At 39.5% G+C, this 22,103-nt stretch overlaps 1 protein-coding gene across 1 annotated transcript; it reads right to left on the bottom strand.

Moving 5' to 3' along the window:
- Window positions 1-849: 849 nt before the first annotated feature.
- stc2a (stanniocalcin 2a) lies at window positions 850-18,918 on the bottom strand. Its single transcript, XM_007253579.4, has 4 exons — window positions 18,341-18,918; window positions 10,384-10,526; window positions 6,779-6,990; window positions 850-3,299 (listed from the first exon to the last, which is right to left on the bottom strand). Exons 1-4 carry the CDS (start codon window positions 18,486-18,488, stop codon window positions 2,975-2,977), a joined length of 828 nt encoding a protein of 275 aa, XP_007253641.3. The 5' UTR covers window positions 18,489-18,918; the 3' UTR covers window positions 850-2,974.
- Window positions 18,919-22,103: the final 3,185 nt, after the last annotated feature.

Genomic DNA, 22,103 nt, shown 5'->3' with positions numbered 1-22,103 from the left:
TTGCACCAGGAGTGGCATAAAGTTATCCAAAAGCAGTGTGTACGACTGGTGGAGGAGAACATGCCAAGATGCATGAAAACTGTGATTAAAAACCAGGTTTATCCACCAAATATTGATTTCTGAACTCTTAAAACTTTATGAATATGAACTTGTTTTCTTTGCATTATTTGAGGTCTGAAAGCTCTGCATCTTTTTTGTTATTTTAGCCATTTCTCATTCAGAAACTGAAGTGATCTCTTTTTTTTCCAGAGCTGTATAAAGTATTATGATAAAAACACATTCACATTTTAAATAATACAGCAGAAATTCACCAGATTTTTCCATAAATCAAAATTCCAACATGTCTCATGATATTTATAATGCTGTGTATCACAGATGTGAGTAAACTAACTTTTATTGGCAGTTATAATCTGGAAAGTCTCTGGTAGAAATGTAGAGTAAAATGAGAACAATGGGAACTTTCCTTTTGCATCAAGCAAGTTGTATGTATACATCGATGTATACAGTTTAATTTGCTTTATGTGATATTGCACATTTTGCAATGTGACTATCGACTACTATTGATAATTGTGCAGCCCTAAGTAGCACTATTTTAGAGAGAAATGCACATTAATTACTAAGAATTTAGTGAATAAATACTAAATAAATAAAACCTAAATTCAATAAAACTGCCGTTTTTTAAACAGTCACATTGATGGGCTTTGCTTCTTGCCAACAAAAAACATAATAGGCACTACTGAGGTCAGCAAAAATGATTGAAATCATCAATATATTGTTGATAATGTCAATAATTATTGTGGCTTTCCTATTGTTGACTCTTCAATGTAGTTATTAACCTCTTTCCCAGACTTGAAGTTTACTGTACAGTTTATATTTAATCAATCAAGTATTTAAAATTACAATACACACATTTCCAACTTTAAAACCAACAAAAAAAAACAACAAAAAAAGAAATATGTTACATATCTACAGTTCGATTGTAGTAGGTGCAATAATGTGACTGATACAACAAGCATATTCTATATTTAGTATATATACTATATTACATATAGTATAACCGTACTGCATACGAAGACTATATTTATACATGTTTATATAAATATAGATATACATGGATTTATATGTACATTTTTTATATTCAATCAATTACATAAAGAATAAAATAAATAACAAGAGATCAAAAATCTTACAGAGGGTACGATGTGAGAAATAGAAACGCTATGTTAGAGCCGAACCGTAACCGCTGCTGTGAGCACGACAGGAAGTATCTATCGGACCTATGATATCTGCAGTATCAAAATGAGCTACATCACAAATACCCTGCAAAAAATGTACAGTCTGGTAGTGCTGGAATGACTGGTAGAGGAGAAAGGAGAGGAGGAGAGCTTCACTGGGTGAGGGCTGCACTGAAAAAGCACAGTGCCTTCAATTTACCACGTTCAAACGTGTACGGCGGTCCCATGTGACATAAATTATACATTAATATTCATTAATTGTATTTCTGATGTAAGTATGATAAGGATATAATAAAGACAGTGCTGATATCATCATGTATTGTCACTTTATAATGATAACTTTTCAGGAGAAATAAAAAAAAGATCACTGATACATATCATTATGACCACCTCTTTGTTTCTACACCCATTTTTGTTTTACCATTATCTCCACTGAGCTTATAGGAGCTGCATACATTATTAACCTCTTCCTTTCACCCTGTTCTTCAGTGGTCAGGACCCCGTAGGATAGACCACCACAGAGCAGCTATTATTTGGGTGGTGGTTCATTCTCACCATTTGGTGTGTTAGTATGAGTGGATCAGATACAGCAGTGCTGCTGGAGTTTTTAAACACCTCCTCAGTGTCACGGCTGGATTGACAACAGACCACCAACAGCAGCATCCTGCAGGCACTAATAAAGGACTATAGGATAATTAACACAGAGTGTGCAGCAACATAGTAAGAGAAGGGCTGCACAATATATTGTTTAAGCATCGCCATCGCGATGTGCGCATGCGCAATAGTCTAGTCACATCGCAGGACGTGTGATATCACTTAAGGCAATTAAATCAAACACGTCATGTTGCAATGTTTCGATTCTTGACACAAGAAGTAGATACACAGCGCTGTCTCTGTGTCTGTGTGAGTGACACTGCTGCTGCCTGAGAAGCACAAGTGAGGGGGATAGGGAGAGCGTAGTGGGGGGTAGTGCAGGAGTAAACACAAGGTAACCGCATGGTCTCCATCCACATGGTTGGGCACGTGCTTGTAAATGCATGTGTCGAAGGCTGTGCACCTTAGTCCAGCACAGTTTTGCGCAGATATTTCCAGTTACAGCTGAATTCACACTTTTAATTCCAGAAAAATGCTCTTTATTACCTTTTAAAAAGCCATTTAAATGCCCAATTAAAGGGACGATTACTGTTGTTTTGCAGTTTTCCTTGGGTTTTCAGTGCTCGGCGCTGTCATGGGCCCTGCATTGTTCAATATCGCGATATATATATATATAATCGAAAAAAAGAACATTTGTACATTTTGCAATGTAAATTTTTTTCCAATATCGTGCAGCCTTAATTAAGAGCTTCTGTCTCTTCTGACCTTCTGACTTTACTTTATCTACAAAGTGGAGCAGCTGTAGGTAGGAGGGTCTAATAGAGTGTAGTGTTAGTAGAAAATGGGTGTAGAAACCAAAACGCGGTCATAATGTTTTGCTTAACAGGTGTAAATGATTTAATCTTTAAGGAATCTTATGTAAAAATGCTTTTAAAAACTGTGTATAGATGTCTAGAGCTTTAACCTGACAGTGATGACTATTGATGTTTTTTTTTTTATGTGGAACCGACTTACACAATCTGAATCGAGTAAATTTTAAGCACTGTATTTTTCAGTGTGCCTTTTTTTTGTTGTTCAGTCGGTGCTGGGATGCGACTGGGGCGATGGCGTCACGATCAGGACTTGACGATCAGATTCCTGACCCTTCACCTCCGGATGTCAGTGGTCTCAGGCTCCTCCTGTTCGGCCATGGCAGCGTCCAGGCTGGCCCTCCGCGAGCCCTGGCCACGGCTCCGGGGGTGGGTTCCCGAGCCCCCTTTCCCAGGTTTCTCTTTCTCGACCTGGCGCGGGCCTTTGGGGTGCTCGTGTTCAGGGTGTGAGGGGGCTGCAGGGCGGCGCTCGGGACAGAAGCTCAGAGTGTCGCAGAGAGCACCCCAATGCTGCTCACACTGAGCGCGCACACTTCGCCCTATAGCCTCCTTCACCTCCTCTCCACAGCCCAGCAGGATGTTCACCAGCTCCACATACGGCCTAAGAGAGAGAGAGAGAGAGAGAGAGAGAGAGAGAGAGAGAGAGAGAGAACATAAGACAAACAGTAGAAAATCTTTTTGAATTTCATTAATGACAATAACCAGAGTAAGCTATGTAATATCAAGAGTGTTAACTGGGTGATTTGTATAGGATAATGAACTTGTTATTTGATTAAATGGTCAGAATGTGGTTTAGAGCTGCACAAAGAATCAAGAGTACTTTTTCTAGACTACATCTGTATAATAAAAAAGCCCAACAACATCGATAACAACATTGCAATATGCAAATATTTTATCATTATATTTTTTTATTGTATTGAAAATATGCTTTATTAAGCATATCCAGAATATCAGCAAGACGTAAAGATGACTAATCCAACTGTACATCTCATTTCAGGGAGTGTAAAAAAATCCTACAATCAAAATAAAAACAAACAAACAAAAACCTGTTTAACAGTGTTTTTTAATAATCTACCACTGCTAATGCATTTTGTCTGTGTCAAAATATTGCAACAAATATTGTTTACCATGAAAATGTCTATAAATATCATGATTTTTAATGTTTTTTTCCCCACTACACCATGGGTGGTGTCTCTTATACGGTTTATTTCAATATCAGAAATATATCATGTATCACCCAAAATTAAGAAATAATGATTTAAATGTTGGCCATATCGCCCCGCCCTAATTGCAAGACATTTTTATGAAACAAATATTGCATATTTTGTTAAGAAGACAAAATGCATCAGTGCCAACCGATTTGTATCCTTGCACAATACCAACATTTATCACAAGAGGATAAAATAATGTCATGTTTTGTATTTCTTAGCTTGTCAACAAATGCATTTACGATAGGGGTGTAAACGTGAGTTATTCTACCCAGCTATAGGTGGAGCCAATGACCATTTCTTAAAGATTGGTATTTATTGAGGTTCTTGGAGGAAAAACTAAGACCTTAGTAATAAGGAGAAAGGCCACTGACCGCTGTATGAATAGGATTTCTTGTAATGCTAATCAAGTTTCAAGGATGAAGTCCCGCCCTTCATCAAAAAAAGCCAATCAGCTTTCTTGTTGTGCTGAGAGCGGAGAAGAGTCAGCATGCCCCTAACCTCGATGTGGAGATTTCTTCAGGTCTGGTAGCCAAAACAAGCTAAATAGTGAAGTTTTTGGTGCATTACTGAGTCAAGTGCTTAAGCAATAATACACGAGAGGGAGTGCTATAATATGTGATATTGGCACTGCTGTGCTGCGGCCGTACGCACGAGGCCGCAGGCCAAGTAATACATAGAGAGCTTCATTACAGTGCATTAACGGCTGATAATGGCACTCATAGAACGCTTCTCTGTCAATCACATTGCACACTGCAGACTTTCATCTGAAGAACACAACATATTACTAAAAAATCAGCCAATTACATTTACTCTGGATTACTGACATTACAGATTTGTACTTAATGTAAATCACTGTGCTCTTTATTTTAGGTCTGACCCATCTATTTTTAATACAGAATACAGAACGAGGTGAAAGGCTACATTAACATTACACAGCTGAAGGATTGAAATACCAATGTTTGCCCAAAGAAAATGTGACACAGATTTGGTGTTTTCAGCTGTTTAAACAGGAAGAAGCCTGGTACTGATTCCCTACGTATTTGTGGGAATCAAAAGGCATCTCACGATACAATATAATCACGATATATTTCCTAAGATAACAATGTCACTAGTGATTCTGCAATAATAGATATTTCTCTGTAATATTGTGTTATGTTTTTATTGGTGTCAACTGATATGAAATAAGATGACAACAAAGTGCTTATTAGTAGCTTAGCTTGCTCCTGTGTCTTTAACACACATACACAGATTGTAACTCCTCTGAATGTGGTATAACTCTAATGTTGTAAAATAACTATAAACTGCCATTATTTAGAACAGTTCTGCTGCTGTTAAAATGTCTACATAGAACATGACAACACTACACTAAAATCTTTCCAAACTATCTAACTATCTAAGCTGTGAGGTATAAGCTTACAGAAAATAGTCAATTAATTCTTTTTTTTTTTTTGCATTAATACAAAAAATACAAATTATTCTATCAAAAATAAACACAATAAACATTATGTGGAGTAATGAAGCAGTAAGTTTATTAAGTCAAGTATGGGGGCAAGTCTTAGAAGGTTTAGATCTCCTTTTTTAATAAAATATTATAATGATTTCTAGTTATTGATTAGGACTGCAAAGATTAGTGGATATAATCGACAATGTCAATAAATTAATTGTGTCGACTACTAATTTCAGTGTGGAATAATCGTTAATTTGTAACAGTCCTGCATTATGCAAAGTGCTGGGGACAGAAGAGCGATAGGAGACACAGTTTATACTCAACTTAGTCTGTGTCTCCAAAAGTGCCCAAACACAACAGATTACGTATTTAATCACTAAATATCAGTAATTTCCACATTCAAATGCCTTTTAAATCTCATGTTCTGCTTTTTGTATTGTATTTAGAGATGAAGGACATGGCAGAAATCATTAGTTGCAGCCCTATTACTGATATCTTGTGCCACCATAGTATTAACACACAAATATGTTGGGTCATTTTCAGAAACTGGTGATGGTGTTTGAGTTTGAGTTGTGGTGGTGCAACATGAGTGCATCAGACACAGCAGTGCTGCTGGAGTTTTTAAACACCCCAGTGTCACTGCTGGACTGGGAATATTGAACCAACAGCATCATGTGGACAGTGTCCTGTGGACCACTTGAATATGGGTCACTTGCAAACGCAGGAAGAATCAGATTTGAGTTGAGCAATAAGGCTTGAAATCTGAATTTAGCCAAAATGGGCCGTGGCGGAGAGGAACCCTGCTGTTCGGCTGCTGTTCTACTTTCATGCTCTCAGCGAGAGGCCCGCAGCTTCAGGCGGTGCTCCCTGCTGCCTCGCTCTGCCAGCCATGAAAGAAGTTTCTCTTGCTGCATGCTGCCCTGCAGGCTGGAGCTCCATCTCGGTGCTCCAGAAAAAGTGAAGACGGCAGCAGGGCCGCTGCAGTGGAAGGTTATGTCACCTTACTGGTGACAACATGTACCTTTTCATGAGACTGTAAAAAGAGCCATTTCACTTAGACCATTATTCAATCCCAAACACAAACATCAGGCAGAAAAACAAATGCACCATAATATTCACACTACGCTCTTTTTGGTGGGGTTTATTTAGCCGCGGGCGTAATTTTCCGAGTAAAAAAGGACCCATTGGCTAATTGAGAAATAATCTTCCCAAACATAACGTATGCAGCAGGGTTCAGCGCTCAGTGGCCTTCATTGTTTAATATAGACTAATTCAATGGCATGTAATGAAGTAATAGCAGAAAGTGGGCTGTTTATTTGTTTGCACAAAAGGTACACGCGGTTCGTTAAATAGCGCTCTGTTTAAAAGAGAAGACGTGCGGGAATCCATGTGAAAGAGTGGTTAGAAAATGTGTGGACTCACCCTTTAGGGAATAAGTCTTGGAAGTGTATCATCTCCACGATGACATTAACGTTGTCTTTAGCCGCCGAACACAAGTTGTGCTTCATGTAGCACTCTCGCTGCAGCTGGAACACCATGTCCTTTATGGCCAGGCATTTTCGACTGATGCAGCTGAACTTGTGTCTCAGGCCGTGGGCCATGCACTTCAGAGCATCTTTGATGAAAGACTTGCCCTGTGAAGACAGACGGTATGATTATTTTTACACACATGTCATTATCACAATGCACAATGCAGAGCAGTTACATCTGAACAATAATACACAAGTGAGTCTGAGCCGAGTTTCTGGGGTGCATGACTGAGACGAGTGTTGAGTCTTTGGAGTCTGAGTCAAAACTTTTTCAAAATCATTTGGGGTCCAGGTTTGAGTCTCAGGTCTCTGTGGTGTAAAACAGAGTTTAGTTCCAAGTCTCTGGGGTGAAAGTCTGAGATGAGCAACACTTAAAAATATTTGAAACTTAAAAAAAAAAGTCTGAGTCTGATTTGAGTTTCAAATCTTTGTGACGTGAGTCTGAGTGGAGTTTCAAGTCTTTAGGATGTGAGTCTCAGTTCAATTTCAAATATTTGTGGTAAGAGTCTCAGTTGAGTATCAAATCTTTATGGTGATAGGATCAGTCAAGTCTCAAGTCTTTGTGATGTGAGTCTGAGTCAAGTTTTAAGTCTTTGTGCTTTGGAGTGTGAGTCACAGTCGAGTTTCAAGTCTTTAGAGTGTGAGTCTCAGTCGAGTTTCAAGTCTTTGTGTTGTGAGTCTCAGTCAAGTCCGAAAGTCTTTGGAGTCTGAGTCAATCGAGTTTCAAGTCTTTAGAGTGTGAGTCTCAGTCGAGTTTCAAGTCTTTGTTGTGTGAGTCTCAGTCAAGTTTGAAAATCTTTGGAGTGTGAGTCTCAGTCGAGTTTCAAGTCTTTGTGTTGTGAGTCTCAGTCAAGTTCGAAAGTCTTTGGAGTGTGAGTCTCAGTCGAGTTTCAAGTCTTTGTGTTGTGAGTCTCAGTCAAGTTCGAAAGTCTTTGGAGTGTGAGTCTCAGTCGAGTTTCAAGTCTTTGTGGTGTGAGTCTCAGTCAAGTTCAAAAGTCTTTGGAGTGTGAGTCTCTGTAGTGTTTCAAGCCTTTGTGATGTGAGTCTCAGTCGAGTTTCAAGTCTTTGTGGTGTGAGTCTCAGTCAAGTTTGAAAGTCTTTGGAGTGTGAGTCTCTGTAGTGTTTCAAGCCTTTGTGATGTGAGTCTCAGTCGAGTTTCAAGTCTTTGTGGTGTGAGTCTCAGTCAAGTTTGAAAGTCTTTGGAGTGTGAGTCTCAGTCGAGTATCAAGCCTTTGTGATGTGAGTCTCAGTCGAGTTTCAAGTCTTTGTGGTGTGAGTCTCAGTCAAGTTCGAAAGTCTTTGGAGTGTGAGTCTCAGTCGAGTTTCAAGTCTTTGTGGTGTGAGTCTCAGTCAAGTTTGAAAGTCTTTGGAGTGTGAGTCTCTGTAGAGTTTCAAGTCTTTAGAGAGTGAGTCTCAGTTGAGTTTCAAGTCTTTGTGGTGTGAGTCTCAGTTGAGTTTCAAGTCTTTAGAGAGTAAGTCTCAGTCGAGTTTCAAGTCTTTGTGGTGTGAGTCTCATTCAAGTTTGAAAGTCTTTGGAGTGTAAGTTTCAAGTCTTTGGAATGTGAGTCTCAGTTGAGTTTCAAGTCTTTGTGGTGTGAGACTCTTGAGTTGAGTCATGTGTTAATCAGTCAAGTATTCAGAGTTTGAGCCACAAGGTTCAAGTTTGAGTCTTTAGTCTTTGTGCTGTGAGTTTGAGGCAAGTCCTCAATCTCCGGATTTTGATTCTGTGTTGAGTCTCTGAGATATACTTTAATAATACATTAATAATGAGTATTTAGGGTGCAAATTGGTCAAGAGGTGATTTCCTGAGGTCTTAGTGTAAGGTGCTGATAGTTTAAGTAGAGATAAAAATCTTTGGGGGTTTGTCTTAGAGGATTGTCTTGGGCGGTGGATTAAAGACAATATTTTGGGGTGCAGGATACAAAAAGTACGTGAACCTTTGCGTTAATGACTTCTCCATGGGCCAATAGTTTTTTCAGTAACAAAGACTGTAAGTGTGGGTTTCATTGTTGCTTTTAAGTTTAAATAACCTCTAAAGAAATATAAATTATAGGTGGGTGACACAGTGGCTTAGTGGTTAACATGTTCCCTTCCTAGCAATGTGGTCTTGGGTTCAAGTCCCTATCTGAGTGGAGTTTTCATGTTCTCACTGTGTCTGTGTGGGTTTCCTCCAGAGACACCGGTTGCCTCTCACAGTCAAAAAACATGGAGAACAGGTAAATTGGATACTATGAATTACCCAGAAAAAATGAATGCATGTAGACTGGTATGCATGTAAGTTTGTGTGTGTGAGTGTTTGTCTGACTGTGTGCCCGGATACGGATTGACAGTTATTTCTGGTTGAGAGTACGCTGTGCGCTATTGGCGGTGTGTGGATGAGCGCTGTGTATAAATGTGTGATTGTAAAGTGTCCTTGTGTTTCAGAATGGCGCTATATAAGTGTAACTTAATTTATTCATTCATTCATTCGTTAGTGTGAACTGTGCCTCCATGGCAACGAATTTTAAAAGGCATGTTATTAATGTGTTATAGACATGCATGGAGCTGGTAAACACTACAAAAGCACTATACCTACATTGTACATTGTTCAGTGTGCATATAAAGGGGTACACAGTTCGATGAACTCTCTACATATCAAGACAATTCAGGAATCCTAGAAATGAGCATCCTGTTAAGATCACTGATCACAGTGAAATGCAATGTACTTGCTCTTAATAAAAACATAAGCAGTAAACACATTGAACTTTTTATAACCAATCAGTGCAGCAATACAGCTCATTTCAAAGCACTCACTTACTTATTACTGCAACTATTCCTTTTTTAACTTTTAGTACTAGTCAACTATTTTAAGCTGATTTTTAATTTTTTCATTGTAGTGCTTCAAATCTGTTCATGAAATTGAGGTCATCATGTGTCAGAGTATAATTAATGTCAGAGTCATGCAAAAAGTCACTATTACCTTTCAAACTTTATTCACATTCTGTACTAAAACTTACTCCATTAAACCGTTTATAATCTATCCGTGGTTTCATAGTTGCATGGTTCTCAGCCCTTTAAACTACAGGCTAATTATTCAGTTATTAATCCTAAAACTTATTGTTCATTAACTTCTATGGAACTAATGTATTAAATGTTATGCAGATACTAGCGTGAACATCAGCCTCCTGCAGCTTCAGCAGCTTCAGCATTTCAGTATCACATGAACCAGCAAACGAGAGTGCGCTCATTTATGTTTTAATGTAAAAGGGTTATGGGCTACAGTGACGCAGAGCTAGCAGCCCCTTGAGACTGCGTTTCAGGCTGCAGACTCTACGCTCCGAATCCACCTGCACCTCGTGAAACCTTAGCCAGGCCCGAGGCGGTGCCAGCTGGCTCGGGCCGACCGCGGGGTCATTCTCCGCCTGCGGTGGAGGGACACGACCTCCGTGAGAGAGCGGCAGAGGGAGCGCTGAGGGGGCTGGAAAAGGGCTTTGTGGAGCGACACCTGCTGTACTGTACCTGGGAGTCGAACTTGCCGGCGTTGTGCAAGAAGGTCATGCAGATCTCCTGCAGTCCCCGGATTTCACACGAGTTGTTCTCGAAGCACTCGAACACGCCGCAGCCCACGTCACCAGCGTTCACCAGGCAGTGCTGGATCTCGGCTAAAAGAGAGAGAGAGAGAGAGAGAGTGAGAGAGAGAAAAAGAGAGAGAGAGCAATTTGTCACTACAGAACGAGCTTCCAACGAGCCTATACTTAAGACCTGAACGTGCTTAAAGACATATTTGGTAAAACAAAGTGCTACAGACGCCTTTCGTCAGATGTCAGATTACTACTTGCGAAGCTTCGCTGTATTTAGCGAAATTTAGTGAAATGAAGATAAAACAGCACGTGAGCACAATGACACAACCTTTCACCTCACATGCTACACGCAAGCTGGAAGACGCTGGCTCAGGACCTATTTTGGGCTTTGTTTCTCCCCTGAAAATGTAAGAACTGTATTTAGAGGACAAATTTAGCATGGAGAGAGCACTGAGGTAATTAAGGTATGCTATTAAAGTCCATCAAACTGGGAGGCATTTGGCAGCGGCCGCCCGAGCTGTGGAAAAGCAAGGTTAACTGTATATAGGACAGGATGATGATTGCCTTCATCTCACTGCGGGGATTAATAAGGGCTGCTGGAGAACTGCAGAAGATACACAAGGACACGGGAACTTGGCGGACGCTTGGGTTAGCCGGGAAAGCGCGAGTGCGCGAACGCGGCTGCCCCTGTAACTGTGATTCCCCACACAGGCAGGTGGTGCAATGCAGGTGCCTTTCCAGTACGTGTGAAATCAAACCCCAGGTCACCATTAAATTCCATAATGAACTCTAATACTACTAGCCCGATTCATTTAGCAGATGCGCAGAGGGGGAAAGTGGAAAATGCTTGCGTGTAGGTATTCAATCACGCTAGATATAATGTTTGTGTTGTGCAGTCAAGCCCCAGTATCTCTGAGTTGTGCCACTGACAACACCTGATTACACACATTACATATGGACATTTAAACTAACTGTATGTTGCTTCAAAAAGCACTTACTCTCATAACACCTCTAACAAACTAACTACTTCTAACCTCATTTCCTTCTTCCCTTTCTCTACTCCTCTATCCCACTATTTCCCTTTGGCCTCCTTTAGGCCCTGTCTAATTTTTTATTTTTTTTTTACTTTGAACTTCTATTACTAAATGTACATAATTGTTGTAAGATGCTTTGGACAAAAGCATCTACAAAATGTAATTTGTTAACAAAACAAAAATAAATCAAGAAACTTGGAAACATATTTGAGTTTAAAGTATTTGTAAAATGGAATTAGTAGGAATGCAATGTTCTTGTGTTTAAAATGTTAAGACCACACATTTTTATCTTCTTAAAATGACTCAAATTCATCAGCTGCAGATGATTAGAACATGTATAAAAAGGATTTTGGAGGAGTCTGTCTTATTTAAACCCCAGACATTAGTTTGGATTGCTCTTGATTTTTGAATTGGGCAACGAGTGGGCAATATAATATTTTACCACATTGTGATAAATTTTGTTTGAATACTTTTCTGAGCATATTGTGAATAGCGCTGGTCGATGTTTCAAAGTAAAAACTGTAATCAGTCATAGTTATTATATGAAGTGCAGCAAATCTCAAATAGAAATTACAGTACTAAATATGCAATAGCATTGGAATAGTACTTTTAATAATTTGCTACTAATTCAGTGCATTCCATTTTTACTATATATATGAATAGTGTGATATAATATTTTTACTATATCAGTCATCCCTGTCTGAAGCCAAGACCGAATAAGTCTGTAAAGGGGTCCAAAAAGTAGGAATGCACTAAAACTAAATATCTGGCAACTGAAAATATTTGGCTGAAAATGACAAATACATGACTTACACAACAAGACAGTATAATTTATACTGAGTGATGGCCAACACTGTGCTGCGTATAAAAAGCACTGCTGCAATTAGTTAATTAGTAAGTTAATTTTTACACTGTATTCCTATAAATTAGCAATTTATCATGCTTGGCATCAGTTTTCCTGCATTTCTGTCTGTTTCCAGCTGAAAAATATGAGCTATCCAGGGCTAGCATAGTAACATTAGCTGAAGTAGTGCTAGCCAAATTAGCCTTAGCATTCGTTTGTTTACTAAATGTCTGGCTGACATTCTCTGAGTAAATTTCTATCAGATGTGTCTTGAGTACCACTGCTGAGGTAAATTCATGACTAAAATTGCACTGCTTAGAAAAATGCTGTATATGATTAAAGTAGAACAACAGAGTTAAATGTAGCAGCATTAGCATTAGCCGCTAACCGCAGTGCTAGCGGGAGGTAAATGCCACCTGATAGTGTTAGACTGAAGAACCCTGAGTGTTCCGGTGGCCCAGGGCACTATCAGCTAGTGGTTCTTCCCAGGTAGCTTGTTTTAACACAACAAACAAGCAGACTACAGTCAAATACACTCGACTCTGAACGGAAAAAGGGCTAGCGCTGGGGTTAGCGGCTAATGCTAATGCTGCAGCACCCAGCCTTAGTGCTGAAGGAACTTTACTAAAAAAAACTCACCCTTATAGTGCAGTACTTTAATACCTGACTAGTGGAATTAATACATAAGGCACACTGGATTATAATGCATACTGTTTTAAGGATTTTAAGTGCACCTTATAGTCCACAAAATACGGTAAACACATTTACCATCAGAAAAATACCAAAACCCAAACAAGCTTAATTGTCATGGGAGATGTATAACAAGTAAACTCCTGCTGTCAAATAGGGCTGCAACGACTAATCGATATAATCGACAATGTTGATTATTTAAATTTGTTGACTACAAATTTCATTGTCGACTAATTTTTCATTTGTAACAGTAACTGTTACTGCATTAAACAAAGTGCTATGGACAGAAGCACAATGGAAGATAAGTAAAGGGCTCACTCACACAGTTTACTCTCAAATCAGTCTGTCTCCAAAAGTGCCCAAATACAACAGATTACATATCTAATCACTAGCAATTTACACATTTAAAAGACATCTAGACATTGAAAATGATTTTAAAGCTCATTTTTAGCTGTTTCTATTGTTTTTAGAGATGAAGGATATGACAGAAATAATCGTTGACTAATCGACTAATCGAAAAAATAATCATCTGATTAGTCGACTACCAAGATAATTATTACATAGATAGATAGATAGATAGATAGATAGATAGATAGATAGATAGATAGATAGATAGATAGATAGATAGATACGTAATTAATCCCAAGGGAAATTTAGCAAATTGTAGCATTATTTGCAGCCCTACTGTCAAAGCAACACATCAGGGTAGAGTTGACCTCTAACATGGCTTCAAATAAGGACAAATCCAGTCGATCTTCTTATTTGCATTCCCACTAGTGATGTTGGGAAGTATGAGAAAGAGGCATTCTGGGAATTCTGTGAGAGAAAGGTTCTTCTTTAGGCCTTGAAGTCTAGAGCAATCCCGGGTCGCTCGGTGAGATAACGAAGCCGGGCCGCTTGCATACACAGACAAAGCAAACAGCAGGTTATTAGTTTGACTGAGGCAATGGTTTGCTGTCAACAGAAGGACCCTCTGTGCGGGGGGGGGGGGGGGGGGGGGTCTGGGGAGGGGGGGCTCCGAGCTGAACTTTTGGAGCGCGCAGGAAAAGTGAGCCGCTGTCTGCACTGCTTGTGTTGGCGTTTGTGCGGGAATGTGCTTGGATCGTACGAGCTGGCAGCAGCGTGCATTGAATTACACAGCGCTGTGACCGGCCGAGGGACTCCAGCATGCAAATCTGCTTCGGATCAGTCCCTCCAGGGCGCATTAATGCCGTGCTGCAGCCCGCAAGACCCTGCGCTACCCTGCTGCCAGGGATGCATTTAAACAGGGGGATGCAGGCAGGGGGATGCCCTAAAACCATGGCCTTTGGAAAACTGCCACCGTAGCATTCCATCCTTCCTGGATTAGTGTGGTTTAAATGCGGATATACTATGATCACGTCTGATGTGATACAAATACTGATATATAGTTCATATCCCACCTAGATCTTCTAAAACACAGCTTTAAGAATCTGTAATTGGGTTTTAAAGAGTTCTACATAAACAGACTGTTCCTGACCAAAGTATAAATTAAACCAAGTTATGAATAAAGTCTGATTAAACAATCAAGTGTATGTATTTGAATATAAATTAGACCAACATGTTACAGTCTATGGGGTTTTATAGGTGTCTAATGGGTTCTAATGTGTCCAATCATAGCATATCGTCACTGTCCAATGTAAAAACAAGTATCTCCATTTTTGTCGATTATTAGTTTACTACATAATTTGAACAGACATACTGTATGCTCTGTATGAATAATCTTATCGTAATTACACATTATAGCAAAAACCTGTCTCGTATTTATGCCAAATGGGTTCTAAGGGGTTCTATATGAACAGTAAGTGTATTAGCAGTATGAATGAAGTCAAGTTACAACCTTGTTCTGTATTAATCATAGCATTAAACAAAAAAACTAACAACTCTGAAAACAATATAAATTGTTTAGATAGTTCTAATAATTTTGAAATGAACAATCAAATCATAGTATTATAATTAAGCCAACAAGTTACAGCTGAGTATTAAATGAATTGTCCAATGAGTTCCAAACGTCCACAATAAACAGTCCAATCACAATGCAATTCAAATTTCAAATTTGATGAACTGTCTATGGACTGGTTGTAAAATTTACTACATGATCAATCTAATCACAGCATGCATTAAACCCAGTTACAGTCAGGTTCTACATGAACTCTCTAATTAGTTCTATATGAACAATTTATTTAGAAATGGACATCATTCCAAAAAGTTACAGTCAAGTTTTATATTTTATGTCTGAAGCTCTGTATCAATGTGAACAGTATAACAGGTTTCTTTAGGTTTCGTTATGAACTAAGCCAAAACATTTCAGTCAGGTTTTATATTTATTATAATCTAAAGCTTTGTGAGTCTATAGGTCAAAGTACTAATTACATGTCTAAAGTATCTGAATGTACGCTAACAGGTTCAATGTGAACAGTATAATAGTTTCCAATGGGTCCAGTTATAAACTAAGCCAACAAGTTACAGTCAGGGTTTATATAAACTTGAAGGTTTGTAAATGGTTATATACAAAACGTATAAACACACAGTATGAAGTAAATGAACTGTTGAATGTATTATAATGTACTGTAAATGGCACTTTATGAACTATCTAAAGGGTTATAAAAGATTCTACATGAATTTTCGTATAGTTGTATAGTCTAATCACAGTATAAATTAGAATTAGACCAACTAGTTATATAATCTGAGATTCTATAGGTGGCTAATGGGTTCTAATGGGTCCAATCATAGCATATATAAAACCCAAATAAATAATGTTCAACAAGGTTCGATATATGAACTAGCAAATTGATGTAAATGGGTTCTACTCAATTTACAGTAAAGTTCTATATGAACTGTATTATTGGTTCTAATGGGCTCTGTATTAATAGTCTAATCGTAAGTACACAATATACCAAAAACCATGTACAAAAGTCATGTATTTACGCCAAATGGGTTCTAATCGGTTCTATATGAAGTGTATCATAGTGTATTATATAAACATATACATACACATCATATACATTAAGCCAAGTCACAATAGGGTTCTATTTTTTTCTATTTCAATGCGTAAAAGTTTTTAACATGTTTTATATTCTATAACTGTCCAATCAATGTATAAATTAGTTCAAGCTACAGTCAGGTTATATATTAACAGCTTATTGGGCTTTATATGAAACGTATAATCATAAGAACACGTAATATTAAAAGGATAAAGTCAGGTTTTATATGAACAGTCTAACAGCCTCATTACTGTATAAAATCAAGTCAAGTTACAATCAGGTTCTAAAAGACATTCTACTGATCTCCATATTGTTTCTATACAAACAATCTAACCATTGTATACATCAAACCATCAAGGGAAATCAGCTGACCCTTTACTTGCTTTGTTTAAAACATCTGAAACCATCCCCTCGCCAATTATTTTCACAATCTGACCACTTCAACCAATGCTTACAGCCAGGAGAAGCTCTGGGCCAAGAGGAGCTGGAGCTTCAGCCAAACTGGAGCTTCCATTTAATTAAATCCCAGAGCATTTCTCACTCGATCCCTCAGCTTTCTTTTTTTTTTACACTGTTTAAAAGGCATGCAGAGAGCGAGTGGCCGAGGATCTGGCCCAGGGGCACAAGCTTTATCCCTGATCCACCTAGAGAACCTAGAGTGTACGCAATGGGAGAGGTCATTGCATCACTCGCGCTGTTCCTTCCTGCTCCAGCAAAGTTGCAGCAGTTGATTAGTTTGGCTTCAGTCACTCACACACACAGGCACACACACACACACACACACAGACACACATATGCTCGCAAGCTTTGTTTTGTGTACTCTACACAAGAACATGAGCTGTGTGGACTCTTATGCATGTATTGAATGATATGAACATCTGAACACACTGCTGTGATGAAATGCAATGCTTCAGAAAACCACACACACACAAACACATGCACTAATAGGGCTGGGCAATACCTAATACCTAAAAACTTATATCTCCATATCTTTCAGAGAGATGTTGATGTACAATATAATACGATATGATGACCTCTTAACACAGTATAAACAAAACCTGTGGCATATTTAAATAGACGTAGACATAGATTATATATTACATAGTTACCAACAGTTAATAAGTCAGTCAAATACAGCTCCTTTAATTATGTAATTTAAGTTTCTACGACATAATTTGTCATGAAAACCAAGCCATTTCCACACATAACAATCTCATACATACATCTTTTTTTTGGTCACAATCGCACATTATACCAAAAAGTTACAGTCAGAGTTTCTATTATAGTATATCTAAAGCTCTGTAAAAGGTTCAGAAGAAAGAGTCTATAGGTAACAAGTATGAATTGCATGTCTAAAGTATTTTAATGTATTTTAAAGGGTTCACTGTGAACAGTATAATCGATTCCAATGGGTTCAGTTATAAATTAAGCCAACAAGTTACAGAGACAGGGTTTATATGAACTTTTGAAGGTTTGAAAAAGGACTGAAGTAAGTGAACTACTGAATGTATCATAATGTACTGTAAATTAGTAAAAGGATTCTAGTATAAATTAAACCAAATGATACAGTCACGTACTATATGAACTGATTGAAGGGTTATAAGGGATTGTACATAATATGCAGAATATACAGAATCCTTCAGTGTAATTTACCACACATCTACTATATACAATCTTTTTTTGTCATAATTGCATCGCATTCAGATGATAACCTGCATAGAAGCTGCAATATTATATCATTGTATTGATTGTGACATTTTTTAATTAATCGGTTTATATCGAATATTACAATATGGATGATGTCTTGCCCAGCCCTAACACATACACACCACACATACCCACAAACACACACCAACAACAACTTGTGTGTACATTTGAGCGTAGACCTACACACCTACAAACACACACATACACACATACACACCTAACAGAAACGCTCCCGTATGCATTACCTATCCTACCCTAGCCTACCTTGTGCTCGTGCTATTAATAGTTTACGAAGAGATTGAGTTGCACTCTCCGTTTGGCTGAGCGCGCGCGCTCGCGCATTCGCGTTCGCTACAGATGATCGCCTTCCCTCAGAAACGGAATAACGCGGTTGTTGACGGTGCACGATAGGTTGTGCAGGCGCGTTCGTAGAGCACGCGAAACGCCAGGAAGCACGTGCAAATGTGTGCGTGCGTGCGTGCGTGCGTGCATTAGTGCATGCGTGCATGCATGCGTGCGTGTTTGAGTGGGTCCGTACAGTATAGTACACTACATAGGCTGTGCGTTCCCTCGCGTCCGCGCCACGGTGTTCGCGCCCCACCTCGCCCCCGTCCTTACCTGTGTTCTGCAGGGACAGCCGGCCTTTCTGGCTCGCGGCTTTCTCCGCGTGAGCCTCGTGCGCGTCAGCCGTATCCGCTGCTGCTCCGCCGCCGCCGTGCGCTCGCGCCGTCACGGAGAGCACGAGCAGCAGCACCGCTATCAGCATTGCTGCAAGAAAAAAAAAGCCCGGAGAGAGAGAGAGAGAGGGAGCGAGAGAGAGAGAGTGGGTAAGAGAGATAGAGAGAGAGAGAGCTGAGGAAGAGAGAGAGAGAGAAGCAGAGAGAGGTATAAGAAAAATAGGTAGAGAGAAAGACAGGCAGGAAGAGAGAGGGATAGATATAGGGAGAGTGGGAGAGGTGCAGCGTGTTGCCGGACGCACGCGGGAGTTTAGAGAGCGTGGAAGCGCGCGCGGTTTGCCGCCTATATCTCGCCGAGGGCCGCGTGTCACTGTTTGATGAATCGGCGGAGCAGGTGTTGTCAGTCGCCGCGCCGCCAGCCAATCAGCGTCGCCGACATCCACCTCCAAGTTTGAGGGGTGTGTCAACGTGGAGAGTGTGTGTTCACCCCTTACGAGTGTGTGTGGTGGTGGTGGCTGGGGGGGAGGCAGAGGTGGGTAGCTTTAAAAGCCCTCTCTCTCTCTCTCTCTCTCTCTCTCATTACCACCCCCCCTCTCTCTCTGACTCACTCTACCTCTTTCTCTCTACCTCTCTTTCTCGCTCTCTCTCTCACCCTCCACCTCTCTCATTGCCTCTCTATCTTTACCTTTCCTTCATTCTCTCTCTCTACCTCTCTCAGTCTCTCTTTCACTCTCTTTCTCTCTCTACCTCTCTTTCAGTCTCTCTCTATACCTCTTTCATTGCCTCTCTATCTCTCTCTCGCTCTCTCTCTCACACTCTCACTTAGTGTCTCTTTATCTCTCTCTTTCTCTCTCTCTCTTTACCTCTCTCATTGCCTCTACCTTTTCTTCAGTCTCTCTTTTTCACTCTCTCTTTCTCTCTCTACCTCTTACATTGCCTCTCTCTCTTACTCTCACAGTGCCTCACCATCTATCTCTCCCTCTCTCTTTCTCTCTAACTCTCTTTCAGCCTCTCTCTCTCTTTCATTGCCTCTCTCTCTTTCTTACTCTCTCTCAGTCTCTCTATATATCTTTCTCTCTCTCACACAGTCTATTTCTTTCTCTCCCTCTCTCTATTTCTTTCTTATTGCCTATCTCTACCTCTCTTATTGCCTCTCTTTCTCTCTCTCTCTCTCTATCACAGTGCCTCTGTCTTTGAGTCACTCTCACTTTTACCCTCTTTTGCCTCTCTTTACACTCTTTTACTCTCATGTATACTCAATCTTTATACTTTATACTTATATACTCGCAATCACACTCTTTAACCCACCCTCACACCCTTACTCTCTCACTTTTTTTCACCCACTCATTCACTCTCTCAGTAACTCTCACTGTTACTCTCTTACTCATTTCTACTATATGTCACTTCCTCTCAAACTCTTATTCACTCACTATCTCACTCTTGTAATCCACTCAGTTCTTACTCTCACACTCTTTCTGAGTTGCTCAACCACTCTCTCACTTTTTCACCCACTCTCACTAATTTACTGAGCCTTACTGTAACTCTTAGTTTCATTCACTCTCTTAACTCACTTTCTCACTCTCTCACTCACTTTGAGAGCAGTAAAAATGACACAGCAAAATCACACCTGCAGGAGCTCAAAGGGAAACGATTTCCAGAATTCCTGAAAATAGTTTAGTGTATCAGTCTTTCTGAGTGGGTATACAGTGGAGTGATCCACTGCTGAGAGACTTACCCGCACTGACTTCTTTACTGTGGAGGTGACAGCACCCAGACATCTCAATATTTATAACACAGTTATAATGTCAAAGTAGACATATTATAGCTCTTTTTACATGAGTTAGAAAAGGTCTGAGTAAACGTAGTAAACTGTACAGAATTTAACAGCATGATGTTAAACCTCAAAGACTGGAGTTAGGGTGTGATGTGTACACTATGTGTAAATAGTCTGCTTATTATTGTTCAGTATCTTTATTTTTTTCTTTAGCTGTAAAGTTTCCATTTGGTAAAATAAAATCTTTGTCATGTGACAGCAACACTATACACCATGTCAACAAAAGTATTGGGATTCCTGCTTGTTTATAGTTTCTTCTGAAATGAAGGGTATTAAAAAGAGTTTATCCTGCTTTTGTTGGCATAACTACCTGTACTGTCCATGGAAAGAGGCAGTCAATATTAATAAATATTGAACAACTGATGTGAGGTTTTGATTGCATTCAGCAACAAAAGCATTAGTTATATATAAAAAATTGGGTTATCAACTCATCATCCCCAACCTTTCCTAAAAGTAATGAATGTAGCGCCATCATTCTAGAGAACACAGTCCCACAGCTCAAAACTGGCTTTATACTAGTGGTGTGAATTGATTAAAAAAATGTATAAGATTGATCACAACAAAATTCTGTGATTAACTGCAATTCATCGCATTTGTTTTTCTTCAGACGCAATTTTTTATAGTGGATATTTAACTGTAAATAAAAGAATAAATGTAAGAAATGTAAAATGCAATTATATGTAAGTTATATTAGTGGTGTCAATTAAAATAATAGTATAGGGGAGGTAAAATCAATGTAGGGTTCTAGAATAAAGAATGCCTGATAAATTGGATTGTAAATGTTTCAGAAAAAAGAGAAATAAAGCTCTCTGACCGGGTCTGAGCTGGAAGTTCAGAGGGTGCCGCCGTTCAGTCGTTCAGCCGGACGACAGATCAGTGTGTTGGGCGGGGGCGGGGCAGATTACAGTGGAAGTAGGGGTCAAACTTGCGTTAAAAAAATAGTAACACGTTACTGATTCCAAATTAAAAGCATGCGTTAACGCTTTAACGTTGACAGCCCTAGTTTATACTTCTCTTTATAGCCCATAATATTGTGCATTTAGTCATGAAGCCAACAGGTTCAAGTTTGTCTGCCCCAAAAAGTCCTACTCTATAGGTAGACATTTTTCACAGGGAATACACAAGCTGTGTGTGTAGCTGAATGCATACACTGGAAGACATTGGATGTCCACATACATCTGGACATTAGGTGCACAGTGCAGTTAAGCTGTGGTCTGTAGGGTCTGTTCACATTGTAGATCTTTAAAATGATGAAACTCATGAGCTGTGAGCTCAGCAGGGATGGGTATGTTCTCGGGCTTATCCGTAACTCTGAATAAATGTAATATATTGGTGGTTATGTATGATTAGGCGTTAACGTGGCATTGGCCAGAGAGCGTCTCTCTGCCTGCCAGAGTGAATGAGTGTGATGCGCAGGGAAGCGAACAGAAGGTGACATTTTACACTGCGCCGCTCACCAAAGTCACTAATCAACAGGCTTAATCATCTTCTGCCTCTATTGTGTCACTCCAGCCAGTGTGTGCCAAGTTCACACAGTGGAGAAAAAGGGACAACTCTGCTAATGGTTGGCAGGGATTGCATCATTCAACCCACCTCCACCCCCAACCCCCCCAAGCAGCTTCTCCATTCACACACACACAAACACACACACACACACACAAACACACACACACTTATTTGGAACCAGTTAAATAGTCAAATGAGCTCTGCCCACAGCGTAAAGGCACACCTACCAACTACTAAAATGACAATATAGAGTGAATTATGGGTGATTGAGACAGTTATTAAGCTTTTTTAATGAAAGAAAATAGTCAAATCGTCCACTTCTGTAATACTGAAAATATTGATGATGTCAGGACTGACAACACCC

The sequence above is a fragment of the Astyanax mexicanus genome, chromosome 2 (assembly GCF_023375975.1).
Source record: "Astyanax mexicanus isolate ESR-SI-001 chromosome 2, AstMex3_surface, whole genome shotgun sequence".
Taxonomy (NCBI): Eukaryota; Metazoa; Chordata; class Actinopteri; order Characiformes; family Acestrorhamphidae; genus Astyanax; species Astyanax mexicanus.
Note: the sequence above shows the minus strand (reverse complement) of the source record. Positions and strands in the feature narration are given on the sequence as shown.